The following is a 23,444-nucleotide window of genomic DNA, read 5'->3' on the forward strand; positions in this document are numbered from 1 at the left end:
CATAACAAAATTACTGAAACTGGAAAAAAAAAAATCAAAATGTTAATAAATATGCTATAATAGGATATAAATGCTACTAAAATAACACTTTGTTTTTTAATTATGTTTGTGGGCATTATTGAATTCAGCAGGGCGGTTTGAGTTGTGACATGACAATGTAGGGCAAAGAGCAAAATGAAATGACCCTGATTTGAACTCGACTCAGTAGAACTTAAATAAATGTAACTGACTTTGACTATCACAACAAAGAAATATTGAAGTATAAGAAAAAAGAAAACTGGATATCAATGTTGAGCAAGATCACATGATATTTCAAGATTAATCATAATCGGCCTTTCTTGTTTTCCTGGTGCATTGCAGGACGTGCCTCAGGATAAACTCCACTACCTGACTTTACAGTTTCAGTTTGGAAATTTCCAGGTTGAAAATCATTGTGTGAAAATGCCTATTTTTAGCCTGTAACTATGCAAAATTGAGATCCATTCTCCGAAAGCCTTTAGAAATGGAGAGAGAGAGAGAGAGCACGAATCAGAGAGAGTTGTCAGTGGAGAGATGGATTCAGGCAAAATAAAATCTATTTAGTATACAAGGGAGGGTGAAGATCTCCCCTTGATTCACTCTGACTCACTTTCTCACTCCTTCTGCTGCAATAAGACACCTCTTCTGTCGTGTGTTGTGTACATGTGTTTGTGTTTGTGGTTATATTAGTGTTTGAGGGTGCATGTGTATCTAGAAGCACATTTGGTCGGTGGGAGGTTGTTTTAATCCCCAGAGATGTTTACTAACTGGGTTACTCACCATGTGCCTAAACAAGTTTAAAAAGAAGCCAACCAGAAAATATCCATAAATAACACAGATGCATTTAGGCTATGTTCACAGTAATAGCATTAAAAGAAAACTCAAATAACACCCAATTTTGTACAGTTTTGTGCATTTAAATAAGCCGTATTATGCCCTTGATTTTGTTTTGGGGGTCTACTAGAATAGGATTTCACGCTTGAATGTGAAACACATTATTTTGCACATATTTTACATTGTTGCAGCATCTCTAACGCTCTGTTTAGCTTCGGTCTCTATGAAGCCTCTCCTTCTGAAAAGTACAAGGTACTCTGATTGGTCGGCTGGACCAGTGTGTTGTGATTGGTCAGCCATCTTCAAACATGTTTCGGAAATGTCATGCCCCTTTACGATAACCCCGAGTTTCAACACACTACTGAGCTTCCAAAGTCTTCTATTGTATATGTATGATTGTAAACACTGAGGCATGAGTGCAAATTATTTTCTATCGTAATCAATAATCTTTCTCTATTTCTTTCCTTCAGTGTTTGTTTGCTTGGTGTGCTGACGCTGGTGATCAGCTGGGCTTCACTTGGGCTGGAGTTTTCTGTTGCTGTGGTGCGTAAATTAGCAGAAACATCTTCAATTCTTTTCACCTTTATGCTGATATTTCTGTTTTAAGCAGTCTAAAGAGAGTTTGAATCATAAAGTAGAGCCAAATTGTGTGGTGTAAATCGTACTGACCCCAAACTTTTGAACTGTAGTGTATGTTTGAAATGAGAATTATAGATAACTTAAACAAGTATGTGGCGTTAGGCATTTAAAGGGGTCATATAATGTCATTTTTGTACAAGCTAATATGATTCTTTAGGGTATAAATTAAAAGTTTGTAATATACTTTAATTAAAAATTCTCATTAGTATTGTAAGAAAACACTCATTTTACCTGGTCAAAAACAGCTCTGTTTTCAGCACGCCGTTTCAGTGCATGTGTCTTTAAATGATAATGAGCTTTGCTCACCCCGCCCCTCTGTTCTGTGTGTACACCGTTTGTAACACAATAACCATAACGCGTTGTTCATTATAAACGTGGGATTATGAATTATATTGATAACGTCGTACATAGAAAACATGCCATAATGTTTCCTGAGTGTAAAAATAGCCACATTCATCGTGAAGCGTGCAAGCTATTTGCAAAGATTAATATAAAGATTAATATAAAGGTCAATAAAACGTTACACTCACTTGTTCTTCTGGAGGTTCAGCAGGAACACGAATAGTTGGTACTGATCCTTTTTTCTGGAGCAGCTTCTTAGCAAAAACAGCTTTATACTGACCCTCGTTTGTAAAGCAGTCTCGAGTCTGGTGAAATGATTCGCGCAAACATGACAGCATTGACGTTGATCGTGGGGAATATTCCCTTCGAAAACAAACTCAGCCACTGCGTCTTCAGCTGTACGGATTTAGAAACATCATCAATATGACTGCTGTGTTCGTTATTACACCCAAGAACTGAACACCACAATCGTTAGACGCCATTCTACTCAGCACTCCAGCTATCAACAATGAACGCGCGTCGGCGCGTGCTATGATTGACAGCTTGCTCACGAGGGCGGGTCTGTGTTTGAAACGCTGCTGTCAATCAGCCATCGTGGGAGGGGCGTCGATTTTGTGACGTCACAATATCGAACAGCTTGATTTGAGACAGGAGGAAACATATAAGAAGATTAAAAAAAAACCACTGGATGGATTTTTATCATTTTATGATGGTTGTGTACAGGCACTGCCAACACACATTTCAGTACAATCAACTTGTAAAAGTGCATGTACCATTATATGACCCCTTTAAATGTTCATTAAACATTTGAATGTTTGTGTCTTTGTACCTGAATTTGAGTGCTTGTGTAGACGTGCTTCATGTCTTGTTCTCTTCCCTAGACTGCCAGTGATTTTTGTGTTGCCCCTGACTCTTACATCACCAAAGTGACACGTGAGAACGCCGTTATCAACCAAGGTATATACTCCCCAAGTCAAGTCCAGTTTTTTTTGTCTTTTGCACAGTTTACATAGGGTTCACTGGGCATTGAAATGCTTGTGACTAGGCTCAGATCACAAAAAAAGACAGTGTAGACAATTATGTGCAGACAGATGGTGCCATGCATTTTAATCTGTATTTTTTTTCTTCTTATTTGTGTTTTATTAATTACATCATGCACTGATAATTCAATGCATCTCGATGTGTATCAAGTCTTGAACTCAATACTCAATACAAAATGTGTATGCTGACAATCGCTCTCATTCATTCATTGATTGCTTTAAATGTTCTGAAGCATTGCTATGCAGAGGAGGCTTTCTTAAAGGGTGTTTATGTACAAAGCAGGTTTTGTATCCTGCACTCAGACCTTGGCTTTCCTGGACAGACGTGAATGTCATCGCTAATTATTTCTCACAAGCTGAAAATTCAGCTTTGCATCACAGGAATAAATTACATTTTAAAATATATTCAAATAGAAAACTTATTTTAAATAATATAATATTATATAAATATTTTGATATCATGTAATAATAGCAAATGATAAATACACAAAATTACTGAAATTAAAATTAGTTTACACAGTATTTATTAAAATTCACTCAAACGTATTTTTAAAGTGAAAATGATGTTGTTATATTGTTATTATATTGGGATTTCTTACTGTGACTTTTCTTGATTTATTCTCTATTTTTACATCTGCTCCTACTAAGAGTGTGATGATTTAGATCCTGAGGTTAATTAATCATTAAACCTCTGCCTGAGGTCAACCCACTGCTGCTCCTCTCATTCTCTCCTTTTTCTAGCACACAAACATAATATTGTTTGCAGTAATGTGGTTCAGATCGATCCAGCGTCTTTACAGTCATCTCTCTCACATACACTCATACTCACATTCACACAGAAAACAAACTTAATATCCTAACAAATGAAGCTAGTTGGCATTGCCAGTAAAAACCAGCTGGCTTAGTAAATAATAAACTAGTGGGTCACAGTGACTCATGAGAGGCAGACGCATGTACTGCTACCAACAGATTTACTGACAAGGTTCGTTAGTTTGCATCAGCTGTTTATTTTTTTGTTTATTTGTTGAATTATTTCAACAATAATTCCATATCTAATCTAGAATTATCTGTTTGTTGACCAACGGAAGATGAGAGGAATGTTGTGGAAACCTGTCATTATGTGATGATGAGTAAAACAATGATCATATTTATTGGAATTCATATGTATTTATTATTATTATGCTCTATGTCTATGTTAGATATCCTGCAGTATTATCTGAAGTGCAGCATGGGACAGACCAACCCATTTCAGCAGGTATTTAATTAATCTCTCTCTCTGTTTTCTTTCACATTATCTCGTTCTCTTTCATGAATTATAAATTATTCTTCTGATTTGCAGAAACTCTCCGGGAGCCATAAAGCTCTTGTGGAGATGCAGGATGATGTTTCCGAGCTCTTGCGTTCAGCTATCCGAGAATTCCCTAAGACAAAGGTGTGAGATTGCGGATGTAAAGAGTAAAATCGGATCTTTAAGAGTAAAACTGAGCGTGGCTTTACTCCGTATCTGGATGTTTATCTGTTTGTTCTTTGTCTCTCTCTGGGTTGGTTATCAGAGTAAACTGGAGGAGATGCAGGCGGTGTTAAACTCCACTGAAGTCAGCCTCCACCACCTCACTGCCCTGGTCGATTGTCGGAGCCTGCACATGGTACGCGTGTTTTGTGTAGAGCTTTTTTATGGCTCATCTCGGTATACAAAATGTACTGACAAAATTATATGATTGTGAATGTTAAAATGTTGCCTCTGACCTCAAGTATCTGTGTTTTACAAAAAAAAACTTTTTTAGATACCCCAATAAAATGCTTCTTGAAAAATAGCAAACATAAATGATGGTAAAATGTTTAAGACATACACTATCGTTCCAAAGTTTGGGGTCGAGTGAGAGAGAGAGCGAGAAAGAGAAAATACTACTTTTAATCAGCAAGGATGCATTAAATTGTTCAAAAAGGACAGTAAAGACATTTATAACTTGACAAGTTATTTTGTTATTCCATTTCAAATAAATGCTGTTCTTTCAAACTTTCTATTCATCAAAGAATCTTGAAAACCAAATCAGCCTATTAGAATGATTTCTGAAGGATCATGTGACACTGAAGACTGGAGTAATGATGCTGAAAAATCACAGGAATAATTTAAATTTTTAAATATATTCAAAAAGAAAAGAGATATAATAAATGCTTTTGTGAGCTTGAGACTTTTTTTCAAAACCATTAAAAAAAATCTTGCTGGCCCCAATACCCCTAGTATATGTAAATGGTAGTGTAAAAGAAAAAGCGCTAGTTTTAATAAAAATCAACCCCTGGGACTGAAGTTGAAGGAACACTGACTCATATATTGCTTCCCACTATTGTGTTTGTACATCCTGTGCAAAAACATTTATGCCACTTCCTTTACAGTGTGCAAAGACTTCTGAAACAAGAACAAGTTCATTTGACTCTTCATCTTTTTCTTTGTCTCACAGGACTATGTCCAGGCTCTAACTGGACTGTGTTACGATGGAGTCGAGGGTCTCATTTATCTGGTCCTTTTCTCATTCGTCACTGCGCTAATGTTTAGCTCCATCGTTTGCAGTGTGCCTCACACATGGCAGAGCAAGAGGTGAGCGGGCAAGGGTCAAAAGAGAGGGGGGGGGGGGGGGGGGGGTGCAGGAGGGCAAAGTACCTAAAACTCAACTCCAGTAGATAGACAAGGACTTCATTTCATGGACATAGAATTGACTGCCAGTCACGTGTGTTTAATGCTTTTTTTCACACATGCTCCCTCTGTTTTCACATTAATCATCTTCTCATGACTGTGTGTAGTTTCTGTTGTCTTGTCCTTCATTCCTTTTTGTGTCATAGATTTGGAAAACCCACTGCCCCATAGTATGTGTAAACGACACCCTTGCTTTGGTAGTGGTTTTCGGGGTTACCTAAATATAGCTTGCAATTGAAAGAAAAATAGTATATTTTGAAAGGAGTAATTTGAATTAAGGCGATGGAGGTATTTGCTTTTTGACTCACGGTGTAGCATCTGTCTGCGTCAGTGCGTGTGTTTCTCTGCAAAGGGAAAGAACAAAGAGACCCTATTTCAAATTCTGTGCAAAGGCAGACTGATATTTCTGTGGAAGATGTTGCCTCCCTTTGGACTATAATGAAATTGCAAGCAAGGCTGATGTGCATTTGTAAAGAGTATCATCATCATTGAAACTATGTTGGTGATGTGAAACTGTTCATTTGTCTAGATTACACACTCGGCAAGGTGGTTTGGAAAAGGTCTGTTAAGAGTTACACGAACAAAAGATATGTTGATCAAAGTGGCATCCAAATCTACACCTTCACAGATCCACTTTTTCTTTTTTTAATTTCTTTCCTTTAAAATGCGTTCCTTCCCTCCCCCCTTTGTTATGTTTCAAATCCGATTCATAGTGGGTGTTTGTTGATTTAATGCATGACTCAAATCACTGAGAGAACGTTCAGTGGTTACTGAGGACAATCCATTGGACATGCAATGGACATCCACAGTAGTTTTTGTGAGTTTTAAGTTCTCTTGAATTGCTTCTGACTAGCATCATTTTAGTACTTTTACTTTCTCTATGGCTGTAGGATTGTTTTGACTCTTTATTTTACTTATTTATTTTTTACGTTGACTATGCACATGTATTAAAGCAAAGACAAACAAAAAATTAATGGAGACGCTGCCCTATTCCAAATTGACCACAAGTTTTTTGTTTGTTTTAGCATCCTGACTGCCAGTTTTACACTTAATCTAAAAATGCCCTGATGACTATGATTGGTTTGGAATAGGTGTAATGAGCCTAGTTTTTCCATTAGTTGGCAGATAAACCATTTCCTAATTCGTTCAACCACAACATTCAGTAAGCCATTAAAAATCATGAATAAAAAAATCAGTTGAGAGCATCAAGATTTCATGTACATTAGATTTCCCAGTAAATAGACTGACTCTGAAAAGTTATTTTAAATTATTTTAATTCAACATTTTTTATATAAATAATATCTAAAATATAATAATGTACACTACCACTCAAAAGTTTGGGGTCAGTCATTTTTATTATTATTTTTTTTTTTTTATGTATTAGAACAAAATCTCTTATGCTCACCAAGGCAGCATTTATTTGATAAAAAAAAAAAGGTAAAAACAGTAATATTGTGAATTATTACATTTTAAAATAACTGTTTTCTATTTGAATATTTTGAAAGTTTAATATGTATTTTAATTTAATTTAATTTTTTACAGCCATTACTAAAATATGCAATATATCTCCAACAGCATATTGCTTGGCTACAGGTCTTGAGAGGATTTTATTTGTTCTACTCACTGTAAGTGTGGAGTTGAATGAGATCAAATCTGAATGCATATTATTCATATAAAACATGCAATGACTCTAGCTTGAGTAAGTTGGCATTTTTTTTTTCTCCAAAAAATAGGCCTATCCCTCATAGTCATGAAAATTCACTCTCAATGGAACTTTCCCTTTCGTCATGTTAACCGACAGAGATGAAACTGGGAAAAAAAACTAAAGCATTTGGTGTGAAAACTGGTTTTAAAGTTGTCTTCACCAAGTCTAGTGAGAGGAGAGACTTTTGCCTTGCCCTGCCCTCCCCTCCGACCCAGGGGCACGTGTTTGACCTGTGCTAATTTGTCTGAAGGTCTGAGGAGGAGGATGGCGATGAGACTACGGCCACACTCGGGCCGCGAGCACCGCACGATAACCTGTACCGCGTGCACATGCCCAGCCTGTACAGCTGTGGCAGCAGCACCTACGGCAGCGAGGCTAGTCTCCCCGCTGCGGCACACACTGTCAGCAACGCACCAGTCACTGAGTACATGTGAGTGTAGCCACGCTAAACTCATCCTAATGCATGGGCTGGATCTGAAGGACCGTACCGGTATTACAGGTCCTGTAGTATAGGTTCGCAAGCATAGATTACTGCATGGGCTTTGCTGTATTTACCGTAGGTTTTCAGATTTCAGTTGTTAATACTGCATGGGTTTTACTTCTTGATTAAAGGTATTATGAATATAGAACTGTAAACTGCGTGTAGAAACAAACATATTATGGCATGAGAATTATAAGCAGATTAGGGCTGCACCATATTGGGAAAAAAAACCCGACATTGCGATATTTTGTTTTTCTGCGGTGTATATATTGCGCGACATGAAAACTATTTCACCAGATGGATAGAATTAATAATTCTAGAATGATTGGGATGATTTTGTAGGGCAGTGAATCTGCATAGAATATAATAAACAAATTACAAGCACAGATAAATACAATAGAACAAAGATACAAATTAAATAAACTGCTTTGTTTTTCAGGTAAGTCTAACAGTATTCAGGTACAGAAATGTAAAATAAAACTGCTTAGTCTTCACTGTATAAATTAAATATAATTTTCTTTTTGTATTTTGTTGTTTAATTAACATTATTGACTCAGGCAGCAGCGGGTATATTAGGCTGCTGTCACTTTAAGATGGAATGCACAGATCCAATATAATGATGCGCATCTGTTTTCTTTCTCAGTTGTTTTATGTTCACGTAAGCCATAAGTGAACTTTTACGAGGATACTCGGCGAGACAGGCATGTCCACTCAAGCACAAATAGACGTGAAAGAGAACTAAATTCGGTGTTCAAGTGTGCGCAGCTCAGAAAACAGTGCGCGAGTTTCAAATTGAGTTCTCTTTCGCATCTTCTTGCACTCGAATGGTTTAAAATAGCTTAAATGTTTAAACTGACAAGACCTAAAACAAGTGTACATAATAAACCTGCGCTCTATGATGGTTAAACTTCGCAATAAATCCGAGAATCACATGCCTGGTCCATACGGATCAACTACGATCCCTATGCTTTACATACGGATACACACGTCAATATCGATGCTAAAACAATATATCGTGCAGCCCTAAAGTAGATAATTCAGCTTGTGCAATTAGTTTTACTCTGTAAATATAGATGATGTTTCACACATCCTAAGCGATATCTATAATGTACCTCTACATATATAGTGGATATGACTTAATATAGTGCGTAGTGGTATCACTCAATGGCTTTGCGCATTACTCCTACCCTGCAGTTCAAAGCTTTGTCAGATTTGTAAAGTTTAGTGCATCGCGGTGTGGAAATCCCTCCCATGAAGAGGGAGTCAGAGTAACTGGTGTCTCGTTTGTGACGCAGGAGCCAGAATGCTAACTTTCAGACCCCTCGGTGCGAGAACACGCCACTCATTGGCAGAGAATCCCCCCCGCCGTCAGTAAGTGCACAAGCACATTTACACAAACACACATGTCTGTAGATGTACAGTCGCTTTTTAGCGTACTGTCACACATTCAGTTACTCTTTTATTAGATAGCATGGATATTCCTGCAACCCTGCCCCATGATTGACATAACTGATTTGTAGTTGCCCTAAGTTGCTTAGATAATCCAGAAAACAGGATGTTACAGTGGAAGTATTTATGCCTGTCTCTTACTGATAAGCATGTAATTACCAGCTTTGACAACTGTCAAACTTCGATTTTTAGCATAGTTAAAGTATATTGATGAACACTGTCAACTCAAACACATACATAAAAAGAGTCTGGAAGGTCATTTTGGCAGCCTGTATGCGACGCTAATTACAAGTCGTCTGAATAATCGCCACAAAAAAGTCCTCACAAAGAACAAGGTGAGATGGCACAAGCCAAATTTGCTTATTTTCTTCCTTTGAATTTGATTGATAGGTTCTCTTTTCCATACAATAAATGAAAATGCCAATGGAAATGACGTGGTCCAAATATGACAAAAAAGCACTGTAAAAGCTATTTATACAACCAGTGTAGTCTTACGATAGCTTCATGTGAGGAACAGACCTAAATTGTAATTTTTAGATGCAGTGTTTTTACAATACCTTGAAAAATATTGATATTCAATATCATGGGGAATTATTATTATTATTATTATTAGTAGTAGTAGTAGTAGTAGTATGGCAGAAATATATTACTATTGTAATTCAACTGAACTGTAAAAAAAAAATAAAAAAAATTATATTTAGTATATTAATTATTTTACTTCACAAATGCAAATGGTTTACAAACGCTTCTCATTGCAAATCTGCTTGAAAGTATGAAATTATATAATCATGCCCACAAAAATCCGAGAGGAGAGCGAGCGTGTACCAGTGCGAGGTACAAGTGTATCGGTGCTGCGAAAAAGGAGTATTTTTAATAACACTAGTGAAGCTTCTCTGCAAATAACTTCCATTTCAGTCTGTTCCTCACACAAAGCTTTTGAATGGCTTCTGAAGACTTGGAATATAATGCATGGTTTGTATAGACTACTTTTAGGGTATTTCTATGGTGCCTTTTTGTCTTTTTTTTTTTTTTTTTGGTCCATTTCCATTCACATGCATTGTATGAAAAAAGGGCTGCATGAACATTTTGCTAACTTTCTCCTTTTGTGTTCTTTGGAAGAACATTGTATGGGTTTGGAATAAATAGTAATAGATTATGCATTTTTGGGTAAACCATTCCTTTAAAGCATATTCTGAGACGGCATTCATTTTTCTTATTATTTTCAAGTCAAGGCCCCTCATTGAGTGGAAGTGGGTTTTGCAATGCTTTTCAGAATCCTGGAGTTTGCATGATTGCATGTATAATCAATGACGAGACCAGAGAATGCCTCTCTTGGTTCAAGTGCGGTGAATAGGGGAGCATGGTACTCTTTTTGAAGTAACAGCGCAGCTCTTTTAACCAGACTTGGCATGCAAGGGCATCCTTCATCCTCCTATTAGTTAGAGTTCAGAAAACAAGAACACTCCGACTTCTTCTAAGCGTCGCGCTCACTCCGTTTTACTTTCTAGGTGTTTTTTTTCCTTTTGAATCTGTGTTCATGGGCCCTGGACGTGACGCATGCGTATTCAAACTCCAGACTGGAGAGACCACCCAAGAAACCATGTTTCTTTGAAAGGATGTAATCTTATTCTCAATAATGTCATGGTCCAGGATGCTGCTTTTTGGTGCCTGTTCATGCTGGAATTGGAAAAGCCGATATATAATGGAATAGTCTCTCCTTCTCTGGATTTTATGATTCAAAATATGCATGAATTTTGTCTCTTTCTCACACATCTGAAAAACATACCTCATGCATGTCTGTTTTGTAAACTGTCTCACATTATAACCCCAGTTGTTAATATTCCCCCACATATAGCTGCATTTTCTGTATCTATGTGTCATTCTCATTCACTGCCGTTTTCTTTTCCTATTTGTTAGTGTCAATTTCTTCTCTTCTATTTATTTTCACATTATTTGCACTCTTTTTAAAGGAATTTGCACTCAAAAGCCGATCTCGAGGAGAAAAGTACCTTAGCGCTTAATGTTAATGTGCATCATCACAGTAACTTCTGGCTTTAAAAAACCATCAGGCTGTCCAAATGACTGTCAGTTTGTCTGTAACGCATGTGAGTGAGTTAGCGAGAGCGACAGAATGAGGTTCATATTTATATGTGCTTCATGTTTGTAAGACGCTATGGCTATACTCTGTCCTAATGGCCATGTGGACGCTGTAACTTTTCCTTACTTTGACTAAATAATTTTATGAACCATATTCTGAAGAAAAGTTTAGTATTGTACTGAAAGACAAAAACTTCTTCAGAGTGATGTGATGGTGTTTTCCCTCCCCTTTTCCTTGTTTTCTCACCCTGTTTTGCAGTACACCTCAAGCATGAGGGCCAAATATCTGGCAACCAGCCATCCAGACCAGTCCAGGCCATCAGAATCCCAGAACGGTCTGGAGCCCAACATGCGACCAGACTTGATCAGCCGCTCGGCTCCCAATAGCCGACCAAATTCAGCTATCCACCGACCCCACTCCGCCATCCATTAACCATCCTCAAAATATTCATCTACCTGTCAAGTCCACCAGTACAAAGTTTGTCTCCACCTCGATGTTCAGACATTTGCTAGTAAAGAAATTCACCCTAACATCTTTATCCGATTGGAATCAGCCACCCATGCTTATATACTCTGGCTTTTTAAAGACTCCATTCAACCAAACTTTTGTTAAAACTGCCAGTTTTTACTCCTCTAATCGCACACAATGCATCACAGCAACTACACTGCCCTCTTCTGGAGGACTCCTCTCAGTTGTCTGCACAGTAACTCCCATACTACCCTCACAGAGAGTCTCTCAGGGCAGCCATATTGGCAAGGACTGCAGGACCACATTACCACAGCAAGATAATGGTTTACACCACTGTCATTTTTAAGAGTCTTGCCGTGCTGTGCAAGAAATGTCACTATATGACATTTGATTTTATGATGGAGTTCTATTTTTAAGTATTTTGCAAAATTACACTTGTCGATATAGTTTAACAAGGTTTTAACGATGCAGCTTTTGCGCTTTCTCTGCAGTTCCTGACAATATGGCAGTGTTCTACTAGTACAGCCACAATCCAAGGTATCCATCATTGCAATTTAATGTAAACGGAGATGTTTACAAACGTTCATGAGTTCACTGCATACTTGTGACTCTGTGGATTGACAAATGTTTCTGTCATTGAAGGCCATTCTTTGTATTTACAGTACAGTGTAATCTATGGTGTTCTACAGTGAATTGACAGCCATCAAGCCTTTGAGCCATTATGCACATTCAGTATCTTATTCTAGAAGGGAAACAATTGCACAGCACACTAACAGTGTGTTTGCGTGCGTGGCATGTTTGCCTTGTGCATTAGTGAGCGTGTTTTAACTCGGCACAACTCACGAGCTTTGCTCTTTGTAAATAGTAAGTGTTTTTGTACTTAAAAATGTCTAAATGATCAACACTACAAACTTGGTGCACTAATCTTCTGTGTAACAGTGCAGTGCGACATTTGCCGTGGCTTAAAGCTGCAGTGAAGAATACCTGTAAAAAAAAAATTGTCAATGAACTCTGTGATGAAATAATAGTACATGTTTTGTAGACATATCACTTGAATTTGTGAATACACTTGTGGGTGCTTGTGTGTATGTGCACACTTTAAATGTGAATATTTCTAACGGAGGAAAATTTGCTCAGTGGAAAAGGAGATGAAGGGATACTTGGACAAAAAGAGAAATGCCTCCCCACTGCCCCACATGTAAATCTCTCTTTTTTTCTTAGTTGTCCAGGCTTTACATTCTTTAGGAGATTTTTTCTTTGTCTTTTGTTTTGTAGTGAATCCGATTTGATTTTCACCATGGTCAGCCTTTTTCTTTATTTCTGTTTTACATCAATGGGGAAACACTTCTCTGTGGTGTTGATGAATCTGCAATATGGACATTGGACGTGTGCCACCAACAGGACTTTTGTGGTTTCGCCTCCTTTTCACCACAGGATAAAGATTAAAAAGAAAAAGAAAAAAAGAAAATGGATAGGGAAAAAAACTGATGGGACAATGAAACTGAGGAAAGTTCCTCCTTGTCATGCAGTCACTAAGTAAGACTTGTGTGGATGTAGTGTAAGATAACCTAGCTGTCTTTACCAAGTGCAGTATTGTTGGTTTCATTTACTTGCATCCGGTGTCATAACGCTTTAATAAGTGTTTAAACATTGTCATGACGCCAATCAACCGCTAATGTTATCATGCGTAAAATGTGGCATCCAATGCCACTCTCGAGACATCGCGATTCTTGAACGTAGGTGTTTATGGATTCTTTTGATTTGAATAAATATCATAAACTACATTAGCAGGTAGAAATGTCATTTCAAACTGGAAAATGCTATAATGCTGTATCTTTTCTGACTTTGTGACACCCTCAGTCGGTTGAGGTTGCGTGTTGTTTGAATAATCTTTTTGTGTAACAAAAGTGGATGCTGTGTTTGGATGCAAACAGGAAAGGGCTTGTATCCCTAACCCTTAAAACTCATGCACAGATATGCTTTGACCATGTAGTGTCAGGCAACCACGGTTACAATCCTAGAAAAACACTCATGCACAAAAAGCAACACTAAACGTTTCACATAAACACCGAATATTACAGAAAAAGTCATAGTGGATAAAAATGCACCTTACCACTCAATAGACACAATGTAAAATTGCTCTGAAATATGCGAGTCTTTTTACAGTATTTACATGTATTCAACCACTAACCATTATATAGAGACAATCCAAATGTTCAGATCTATGATTCTGTACCATATGATGCAGTTGCATGACTGAAGGAAATATTAGGAAGAAATATTCTGCCTTTCTTAACATTTTCATACAGTAACCTTTCTTTCTGTAAATGTACACATTTTTTTTCTAGCGTATTGTCAGCTTTCAATTGTATAGACCATAACAAATGAGCCTACTCACTCCTTTCTAAATGTGAATAATGATTTGTCATAAATTGATGTTTTGATAACAATTCTTATGGATTTTTCATGTTTTTAATTTTTTTTTTTCATTTGTGATTTAAGATGTTGTACATGTCAGGAAAATTGATTTTCTGAGCCTGGATTTAATGTTTTAATAATATATTAAAATGAACTTATCTGGTGCAGGGTGTTGAGCATCAGTGCCTGAAGACAGAAAAAGACTTTATTGAGGTATGCATTTATCAAGGTATGCTCTTAAAAAAATCTTGGCCCTGGAATTTTGATGCTTAAAATGGAAAGATAAGCTATGAACGAATGCCAAAGTACTTGAATAGAGAATTTGTACACTTGTTTGTTTGAAAACTGCATGAAGTATGTGAGCAGGTGTACATTTAAAAATAGATAATGTTGTAGTAGAACAACAAAAAAAATGCAGTTGGGCTGTTAATAAACTGCTATATGTTTAATGCCATATAGAAAAGTAGTTTAAACTTGTGTGTTGTTCCTGGGATGCTATCCAAAGCCATTATTAACACATGCACTAGACACTAAAGTAGGCTACATTGATATTGCTTGTAGCTTAGACATTGTTTTAGTATATCGTCGTTCATTTTTTTTTTTTTTTTTTTTTTTATCATGTCGTTTCCAGGATTCCAGAATTTCCAGGGCCCAGGCTGCTCTTTTTCATATAGCTTAGCCTACCGCAATGGGGAGTTCGGTTTACAAGCAACAAAAGTTGGAACCAAATATATTTATATTTTTGTTAATGTAGTAATACATATCTGTTCCATACTTGTCTGTATTCAGTTCCGTTGTCACGTCTAATTTTCGCCACACGTTTTCTGGCACAAGGATTAGATCGTTGGAGAGACGCATTTTTAATATTGCGCCAACTGGTCGATACGCAGCTTCATTTTCATAAAAAAAAAAAAAAAAAAAAAAAAGACTTCTAGGTTATTTTCAGGTAATGTTACAGAGCCTGTGTCAAAACTATTTAATTATCAAAAAAAAAAAAAAAACTTTAATTCATTTGAAAAACTATTGTGTGAGGTTGGTGAGTTGAGTGACATTTAGCGTACGGGGCAGTTTTGTCCGCTTTAAAGTCCCCATGAAACCAAAATTTAACTTTTTTGGCTCTTAGTATGAATATGTTAGCCTAACTGTTATTTATAAGCTAGTTTGCTCCAAAATCTCAAAATTCGCATTTGGAAGATAAGCATTCAATTTTGATGACATCACTCTGCACTTCAGCTTCTCATCAGATTTTCTGTCCAATCAAATGCTCTCTAGAATCTGAAGTGTCCCGCCCCCTCGGCCCTACATTATAAATCGGTCATTTTTTAACGTTTACTATTTTCTACATGGTAAATGGCACATTATATAGGGCATATAGGGAATAATTCAGACTGTGTAAATATGGGCAAATTAAATCTGGTTTCACACAAACTGTCGCAGTGCACACAGTTGCGCGTTCCGGTGAAAGCGAGAATGAGAGTAAATTATTTGGATTAATAACCTTGATTTTATAACTAATGCACTTTGGCTGCAGTTTGTATAGTTATCACCACTGCGACTCCTTAGAGTAGCCTTTGTTGACATTGATGAATATTTAACAATTAATCAATATCTTGATATTTCATTTTCATATAGACTATATAAAAGGGTTATGAGACCAAATTTGTTTGAACTTTCGTTAGTCTGTTGTAGAGGCTCCAAGGACGTTATTCGAGTCTTGGTTGTTTAGTGCGTCCTTATAAGGACATTTATGGACATTTTTGCTAATGCCAACTGCATAACTTTTGGCACAAGTGTGTATTTTTATTGGAATTTTACTATTTCACCCCCATTTCCTTTAATAAATCTATTTTACACTAGGTACACAAAACAGTTAGGCTACACTTAGGATCTTAAGAACAAAAATGTCCCGATTGAAACCCATTAAAACTGCAATTTTTAATCCCATGATACAGTCTTTGTTAGGCTTTCATTCTGTTGGCAAGGCTTCAAAATAAACATGTTTACTACTTTTTTTACCAGATGGTGCCTTTTTCTCAGATTTGGCAAGCAAATCACTTTATTCATGTTTTCTGCTTCTGCAGAGCCAATTGGATAAATTATGAAGCTATAATTGTTTTAAATGAGACCAAACTTTAGTGCTCCATTTTTATGACAGTTTTTTTTTTTTTGTGACATTTTTGTCCTCTAAGGACCTCAGAGTAACTTTTTCAAATTGGTGCACAAGGGTTAAATTATGATATGGTGTATTGTAATTGCATCTATCATAGGGGTTATACGAATAATGCCCCAGAATAATTGCAGTAGGCACAGACGGAGCACAGGAATTCTGCACAGATGGCGTGCCAGAAAATGGAAACTCTTCAGTATAATGAATTCAGAAAAAGGAGAAATATCACATGAAATGTGCTGACAGGTGAAAGTAACATTGTCGTCCAGAACAGAGTGTGAGTTAATTAAGGGATGAACGGGTGCAGATCTACAGTACGTAAGCTTGGTTTCTCTCTCAATCATAGGCTATTATTGCATAAAGAAATTCTTCTTTTTTGGCCCCTTAACATGTTGAAATATTAGTTTTCATATGTGTAATGATGAAAATAATTTTCTTTTTTTTAAATTGCAATTTATTTAAGGAAGTAGCCTACTGATTTTAATATATATATATATATATATATATATATATATATATATATATATATATATATATATATATATATATATATAGGCCTATATATTAAAATCACTGTGTCCAGACTGATGTATTTCAGTAAAGTCTAATGAGAGTTACATTTTTTATGGTAGAGCAGAAAATGACTGGGGTGGGCTTCTATTATTAATTTAATTCTATTTACTACATTCCATCACCTTACAACTTAAATATTTAAATGATTCTGCTATCTTAAGCATCTGGATGTGCTCTTCTTGCCTCAGGAGGAAAGCACAGCTGGTGACCGGGGGTTGTGTCAGTGTCTTCATGCTGCCGCGAGGTGGCGCATGTGCGCAGCGATCGAACACAGTTAAAGACAAAGCTTCAGCTTGCCTTGAACCTCAACCGATAACTCACTCTTCTTCTTTACCAGAGGTCGTGAACAGGTAACTGACGCCTCACCGCGCTGGATTTAATGGAAGTCTGTTGGAAAATGTTCGTTGATCTTTACCTGGAGGGCATTTATTAACTTTTGACTTACTGGAAGATACATCCGAGCGTTATGATCGTTTGAGTAAGTAGCCTTGGCTTTCCATTTCCAAATTCATCTGTGTGTAAAATTAGCTGTGTTCTGTGTCGACTGCTGAATGTTTCGTCACTTTTATATATATATATATATATAATATTTATATCGAGGGCATAGTGTTTTAATAAATTAGGCTACTTATGAATCGTGTATTGCTGCTTTTTTTAATCTTAAATGATTTACCTTCATCGGCATGTATATTATTATAAAATATTATGTTTTATGTTATTTTATATTCATAAAATAAAACAATATTTGGTAACCAATAAGTACAAGAGTTTTTATGAATGGATTAAAACATTTGCAACACCATTCATGATTATACCATGATTATCAGCATGACTGCAAATCAGTTTGACAGGTGAATTGGGGAAAATAAAGCTATTGATTTACACAAAGTAAAAACCTTTCTGTCTTATTTACTGCTGTTAGCACTTATATTTAATATGGGAATCTTAGCTTCCCTTATACACACTATGCAGCGTGAGACTGAAAGCATGAATAAATCAAAGGATTTGGAAAGCTTTTACTTGTTCGTGTTTGTGGCTTTTCTACATTCTTTTAAGGGGTATGTGAATAAATGTGTATGTCCGTGGCATATACATCTATGTGTGTAACTGTCTCTGTCCTTTTTCAGGTCATACATGAAGATACAGATGACCTCAAGATGTGAAGGAAGAAAACAAAGGAATGAAGACGAGGTATACATATTAGATAAAGAAGAGGATCTTATTAGCTTTTGTTGTCATCTATATTGTCTGTGGGGGTAAAAGTGAATTGTGTAGTCAGTACTGTGTGGAAGAAGAGATGCATTGGCTTTGAGTTAGTGAAACGACAAAAGGAAAGAATGGATTTCACATCACCTGCTTTTTTCTGTCATGGCCTTCAAGCTTTTTTGTGCATGAATGGAAACGTTAGTACCTGAAAAGTAAATTGTTCAAATTGTTAACATGTAGTTTAGTCATGATGTAGTTCTGTCATAGTTGACCCACTCAACATCACGGGAAAACCACTATGAATCTGACCCCAGATCAGACACCAACCCAGTTCTACGCCCTTCCCAGGGCATTGGACCTTCAACGTGAACCTCAAAACAAGAGCAGGTCGACTCCAGCCAGCTTCTTCAACAGCTCCTTCTTCTTCCAGGATAATGCTGCTTTAGAATGGCAGCTGTTCCTCACCATCCGAGAGCCTGGCACCATTATATTGACTGTCCTTTACTCTATTTCCTTCCTTGTGGGTTTCTTAGGAAATGTCATGTCCCTCAAAGTCCTACTTGGCCAGCATGGAAGCATGCGTCTGTCGGGTGCGAGCGCCACCCGCTGCCTGCTGATAAACCTAGCGGTGTGCGATCTAGCAGTTGTTTGCGTGTGCATGCCTGTCACCCTGGGCCACCGCATCTACACACCATGGGTGTACGGGGACTTTCTGTGCCGCGCGGTGCCATTCACGCAAGCGGTGTCAGTTTCGGCCAGCGTCCTGAGCATCACCGTCATCAGCATCAGCCGGTACTATGCTGTTCACTCGCCGCTACAATCCCGAGCCTACTTCACTCGCCGACGCATCCTCGCCTCCGTCACAATCGTGTGGCTCGTCTCCTCAGTGATCTGCATGCCCGTTGCAATAGTCACCAGGCGTGATGAAGTAGCTTTGATCGAAGGGCTGGCCATCGTGCTGCCCGTCTGTGGAGAGGTGTGGCCGCAGCCACGCTTGCGACAGGCGTACAACGTCCTGCTGTTCAGCGCGCTCTACTGCCTACCTGTTGCGTTTAATCTCACTCTAGCCTTCCTCACGTGTCGCCGGCTGCGCAGCACTGGCACCGAGGGTCAGTTCACAGAGCTGGACCCCCGTTCTCAGGCGCTTCATGAGACGAGGTTGCAGGGGCGCAAGCAGATCGCACGTATGGTCGCAGCTTTGGTGCTGCTCTTTGCTCTGTCATGGTTGCCTATGTACGTGACTGATATCTGGCTGGACCGTGAGCTGCGCCATCCACCGGACTGGCTCCTACAGACCAGGCCCTTTGCACAGTGGTTAGGCCTCACCAACTCTTCTCTCAACCCATTTTGCTACTGCTTCATTGGTGACCTCCACCGCTCAGCCAAGGCTTTGCGTTTGCGCCTCTGTGGCCCGTCCCCAGCCTCAGCCCTGGCTCTGGCCTCCCTCCCAAAAATATTCAACCTGCAGAATCAAGACAAATCTCCAGGGAGCGCCGCTCTCGACACAACCAACTCCTGTGGAGAGGATAATGGAAATCTGAATCTGTCGATGTGGTGGACTCAATCTCGCACGTGCGATTCTGTGAGCTTACCTTATCACTTAGGAATGAGCGAGGCGATTGCACTGGATACATAGCAGGCCTGATGCACCGCTGTGGACATTCGCTCACAGATGTGTTGTGCTTTGTGCTTCTATAAACCCTTCATTCTAAACCTCTTTGACTTTCTTTCTTTCTCAAACAGCATTGGACCCCATTGACTTTCATTGTATGGACAAAAAATGATTTTGGATTCCACAGAAAAAAAAACAAAGTCAAAGTCATACCGGTTTGGCTGACTCCTGTTTCATTCTGTGGCGAAACAAGCTTCCATAGACTCCAACGACACGAGGATGAGAAAATGATGACTGAATTTCACTTTTGGATGAAACATCTCTTCATGTTTTGAAAAATAGCTTTCAAGGTTTGAGGAAAAATTGGCAAACAATTATTTTGTGGAATATTCTCAAGTGGGAATGGGACAGTCATGTGTGAGCATTGAGCATCTTTTTAATCATACATCAATTGTTTAACTGCATAGTGATTAAACCATTCATATTGGAGATGATGTAACTCTTAGCCATGTTTAGATCTTCTGTAAATGTACTAATAATATGTAATAAATATCTTGCCATTTACAACTTAAGTACCATGTAAGAAATCCATATCGTGAAGGAATAAAGTGGTTCAATGCAGAATGTATAAGGTTATGCTGCTAAGTTTTGCCTAGAGCAGTGTCTAAAAATAAACCAACCATCTAGCAGAGCAGCAATTAAAATTATCATCCGAGTGAAACCGAGACATAAGCACTCCTCACACCTACAATCTCTGGTGAAGAAACGTCATGGAAGCGTCTTTCTGTGAACACACTCACAGCTTCTCACCTTCTCTACTAAATGTGGAAACCATCTGCATCTCAAGTCATCACCCTCTTCTTAGTGTTATCTTTCTGAAGTCAGAGCAGAAACTTAGTTTCTAAACTACACTACACCGTCCAAAATATTAGGGTCAGTAGGAAAGAAATTAATACTTTTATTCAGAAAGGATGGAAAAAGTGACAGTAAAGACATGTATAATGTCACAAAACATTTCTATTTATTTTGAACTTTATGTTCATCAAAGAATCCTAAAAAAAAAGAGAAGATGAGCAGCAGCAACTGTGTTCAGTATTGATAATAATAAGAAATTGTTTCTTGAGCACCAAATCATATTAGAATTAGGGATGCACAATATATTTGCCACCATATCGGTATCGGACAATATATATTAATTTTTTAATGTTATTGTTATCGGCCTGATAAGAAAATTTAGATGATATATTAAAGCCGATAAATAATGGATTATTTCCTTCAGCTGAGACACTTCATATTCGCACTGTTCGCCATGATGGTTTTGAATTGCTTGAAATATGATTAGAATCACTTAAAAAAAGGAAAATACAAGTGCAACATTTGCAGCACAAGTCTGTCATATAGGCTATATAACATTATAATGAGAACATTATAATTGTGTGCTTGAGACATGGATTTTAATGGTGAGACCTTTGTTTTTGTAATCAGGCAAAAAATGTTTTTTTAAAAATGTATCAGCCAATATATCGGTTATCAGCTTTCAAATATAAAGAATTATCGGTTATCAGTATCTGCCAAAATGTTCATATCGGTGCATCCCTAATTAGAATGTGACACTGAAGACGGGAGTAGTGGTGCTGAAAATTCAGCTTTGCATCACATGAATCAATTCCATTTTAAAATATTTTATAATAGAAATCATTTTTTTTTTGTGATAATAGTTCACATTATCACTGCTTTACTGTATTATTGATTAAGTAAATGCATGCTTGGAATGAGCATAAGAGACTTCTTTTAAAACCATGTAAAAATGTGACTGGTAGTGAATGTAGAAATTACAGTGACTGCAACTTCAACCTAATGAGACAAAAATGATGTTTGGATAATATCTTTGGTTTAATAAAAAAAAAAGAAAAAAGAAGAAGCTGTGTAATGTCTGTCACTATGTCTTAAACATACTCTGAGGAGAAATGCCCTCTGGTGAAAATGCTCAATATTTTATTGACTTGGAAATTTTATAGCAGCAGTTGCATAAGAAGCTACGGCAACTGAAAATAAATTTGACAGGTATTATGGAGGGAGACCTAAGTCAAATAAAAAAACAGATATAAAATGTACAGATTTTTAAAAATATATATATTTCAGTCATTAGCTTACAAAAATACACTATGGCATTATAGTGTATAGGCTATACTTCCCTGTCCTATTTTGTTTTTTTTACACACACATTTATACGGGTACATATTTTCCCATGAGTTCTGTAAATATGAATTGTTTTCTGCAATATAGATGTGATATGTGTCTTGTGTATACTAGTTCCACTATCTTGGCGTTGCTATCTATGTTCAATTTAGATTAAGCAATCAATATAAAAGAATTATGTCTCAGAGAGGACATGACCTCAGATTTGTAAATATAATTTATAATAAACAACTGCATTTCATTTTGTACCAACTGCTCTTGCTCTTTGTACCCACCTTCTCTCGCGCTCTCTCTCTCTCTCTCATGCTCTCTTCTAATCAGCCAGAAGCTTTCAAGTGACTTGTAGTGGAGTCAGTGCACAATTGATCCTGACTGACTGAATGTGGGTAGTGGTACCTGATAACATGATCACATAGAGACCAAACTGTTGTGCTGCGATTTCTCTACGCATGTACATGCCTTATCTAGTTGGAGGAAAGTGCTACATCAAAAGCATTGCATTTATAAGACGCTGTGTCATCTTCTTTGTTTTTCTTTCTGTTCCATTCTGTTGCACTCCATCCACATCTTAGCAGTTCAGACAACCCACCGACTAGGTAATTTGGAAAAGAATCTTCCTTAGGCCCTGAATACATTTAGCCATGAAACTGCAGTAGGGATTTTCTGCATCTGTAATTATTTATTATTTATTTTCTGCATTATGTAATTATACAAACCTATAAATAACTGCATCTCCGTTGCCAAAGTGGTGTACCGTTGACAGTATTTCAGTATGATATTATGCAGGGGTGTCCAATCCTGCTCCTGGAGGGCCCCTGTCCTGCAAAGTTAATTAAACACACCTAAACCATAATCAAGGTCTCAATAGGCATACTAGAAACACACCAGATAGGTGTGTAGAAGTTGGATCTAAACTGTGCAGGACAGTGGCCCTTGAGGACCGTGTTTGGACCGCTGATATAATGTTTTCAGAACTTGAAATGTTTTAACTCAGTACTGAGGTTGTCACTGAAGTAAACAATTTTAAGTAGCCTACTAAGAGCACTAGACTAAGGGCGATCACACTTGGCAGGTTTGGCTCGATTAAAACTAACCCTGGAAAGGTGGGTCTCTGTCCGCTTCCAAACAAACTCTGGTGTGGTTTGACTGAAATATGAACGCAACACAGGCCGAAGACATGTAAACGAACCGAAAACAGGATATGATGTCACAAGATGCTGCCCTAAAACGGACAGAATGCTGAAGCAAACCCTTTTTTCCCCAACCCGATCTCATGGCAATTCGTACGTATTTTACGAGTTGGCTAATTTGTATGAATTAGTACGAATGACCTACCTGACCCTGACCCCGCCTTCAAACTAACCCATCACTGGGGTTTAGACAATTCGTACGAGTGAGGTTGTACGAATTCGTACGAATTAGTCACCTCGTAGCCTACTCACTCGTACGAATTGGTCATGAGATAGCATCTCCTTGCAGCATATCTCCATTTGTGTGTGTAAC

General features: G+C 37.6%; 2 protein-coding genes and 1 long non-coding RNA gene across 3 annotated transcripts in view; all 3 read left to right on the forward strand.

The window, feature by feature from the left end:
- The window catches only part of ttyh3b (tweety family member 3b), a 34,002-nt gene extending 19,653 nt beyond the window's left edge, over window positions 1-14,349 (forward strand). The window contains exons 7-15 of the mRNA XM_084105698.1: window positions 1,323-1,395; window positions 2,715-2,790; window positions 4,073-4,128; window positions 4,213-4,305; window positions 4,427-4,519; window positions 5,333-5,469; window positions 7,521-7,700; window positions 9,047-9,122; window positions 11,557-14,349. Of these exons, the coding sequence (XP_083961824.1) occupies window positions 1,323-1,395; window positions 2,715-2,790; window positions 4,073-4,128; window positions 4,213-4,305; window positions 4,427-4,519; window positions 5,333-5,469; window positions 7,521-7,700; window positions 9,047-9,122; window positions 11,557-11,730 (958 nt within the window). The 3' untranslated portion in view covers window positions 11,731-14,349. The remainder of the gene's footprint in view (window positions 1-1,322; window positions 1,396-2,714; window positions 2,791-4,072; window positions 4,129-4,212; window positions 4,306-4,426; window positions 4,520-5,332; window positions 5,470-7,520; window positions 7,701-9,046; window positions 9,123-11,556) is intronic.
- A 2,835-nt stretch (window positions 14,350-17,184) lies between these two features.
- LOC311078489 lies at window positions 17,185-21,637 on the forward strand. Its single transcript, XR_014605184.1, has 3 exons — window positions 17,185-17,402; window positions 18,052-18,115; window positions 19,874-21,637. It is a non-coding gene; the product is annotated as an uncharacterized lncRNA (long non-coding RNA).
- Window positions 18,297-19,895, forward strand: LOC311078488 (QRFP-like peptide receptor). The gene has a single exon (XM_084107313.1). It carries the CDS (start codon window positions 18,429-18,431, stop codon window positions 19,764-19,766), a length of 1,338 nt encoding a protein of 445 aa, XP_083963439.1. The 5' UTR covers window positions 18,297-18,428; the 3' UTR covers window positions 19,767-19,895.
- Window positions 21,638-23,444: the final 1,807 nt, after the last annotated feature.

This window comes from Abramis brama (genome assembly GCF_963993115.1).
Source record: "Abramis brama genome assembly, chromosome: 2".
In the NCBI taxonomy this organism is placed as follows: domain Eukaryota; kingdom Metazoa; phylum Chordata; class Actinopteri; order Cypriniformes; family Leuciscidae; genus Abramis; species Abramis brama.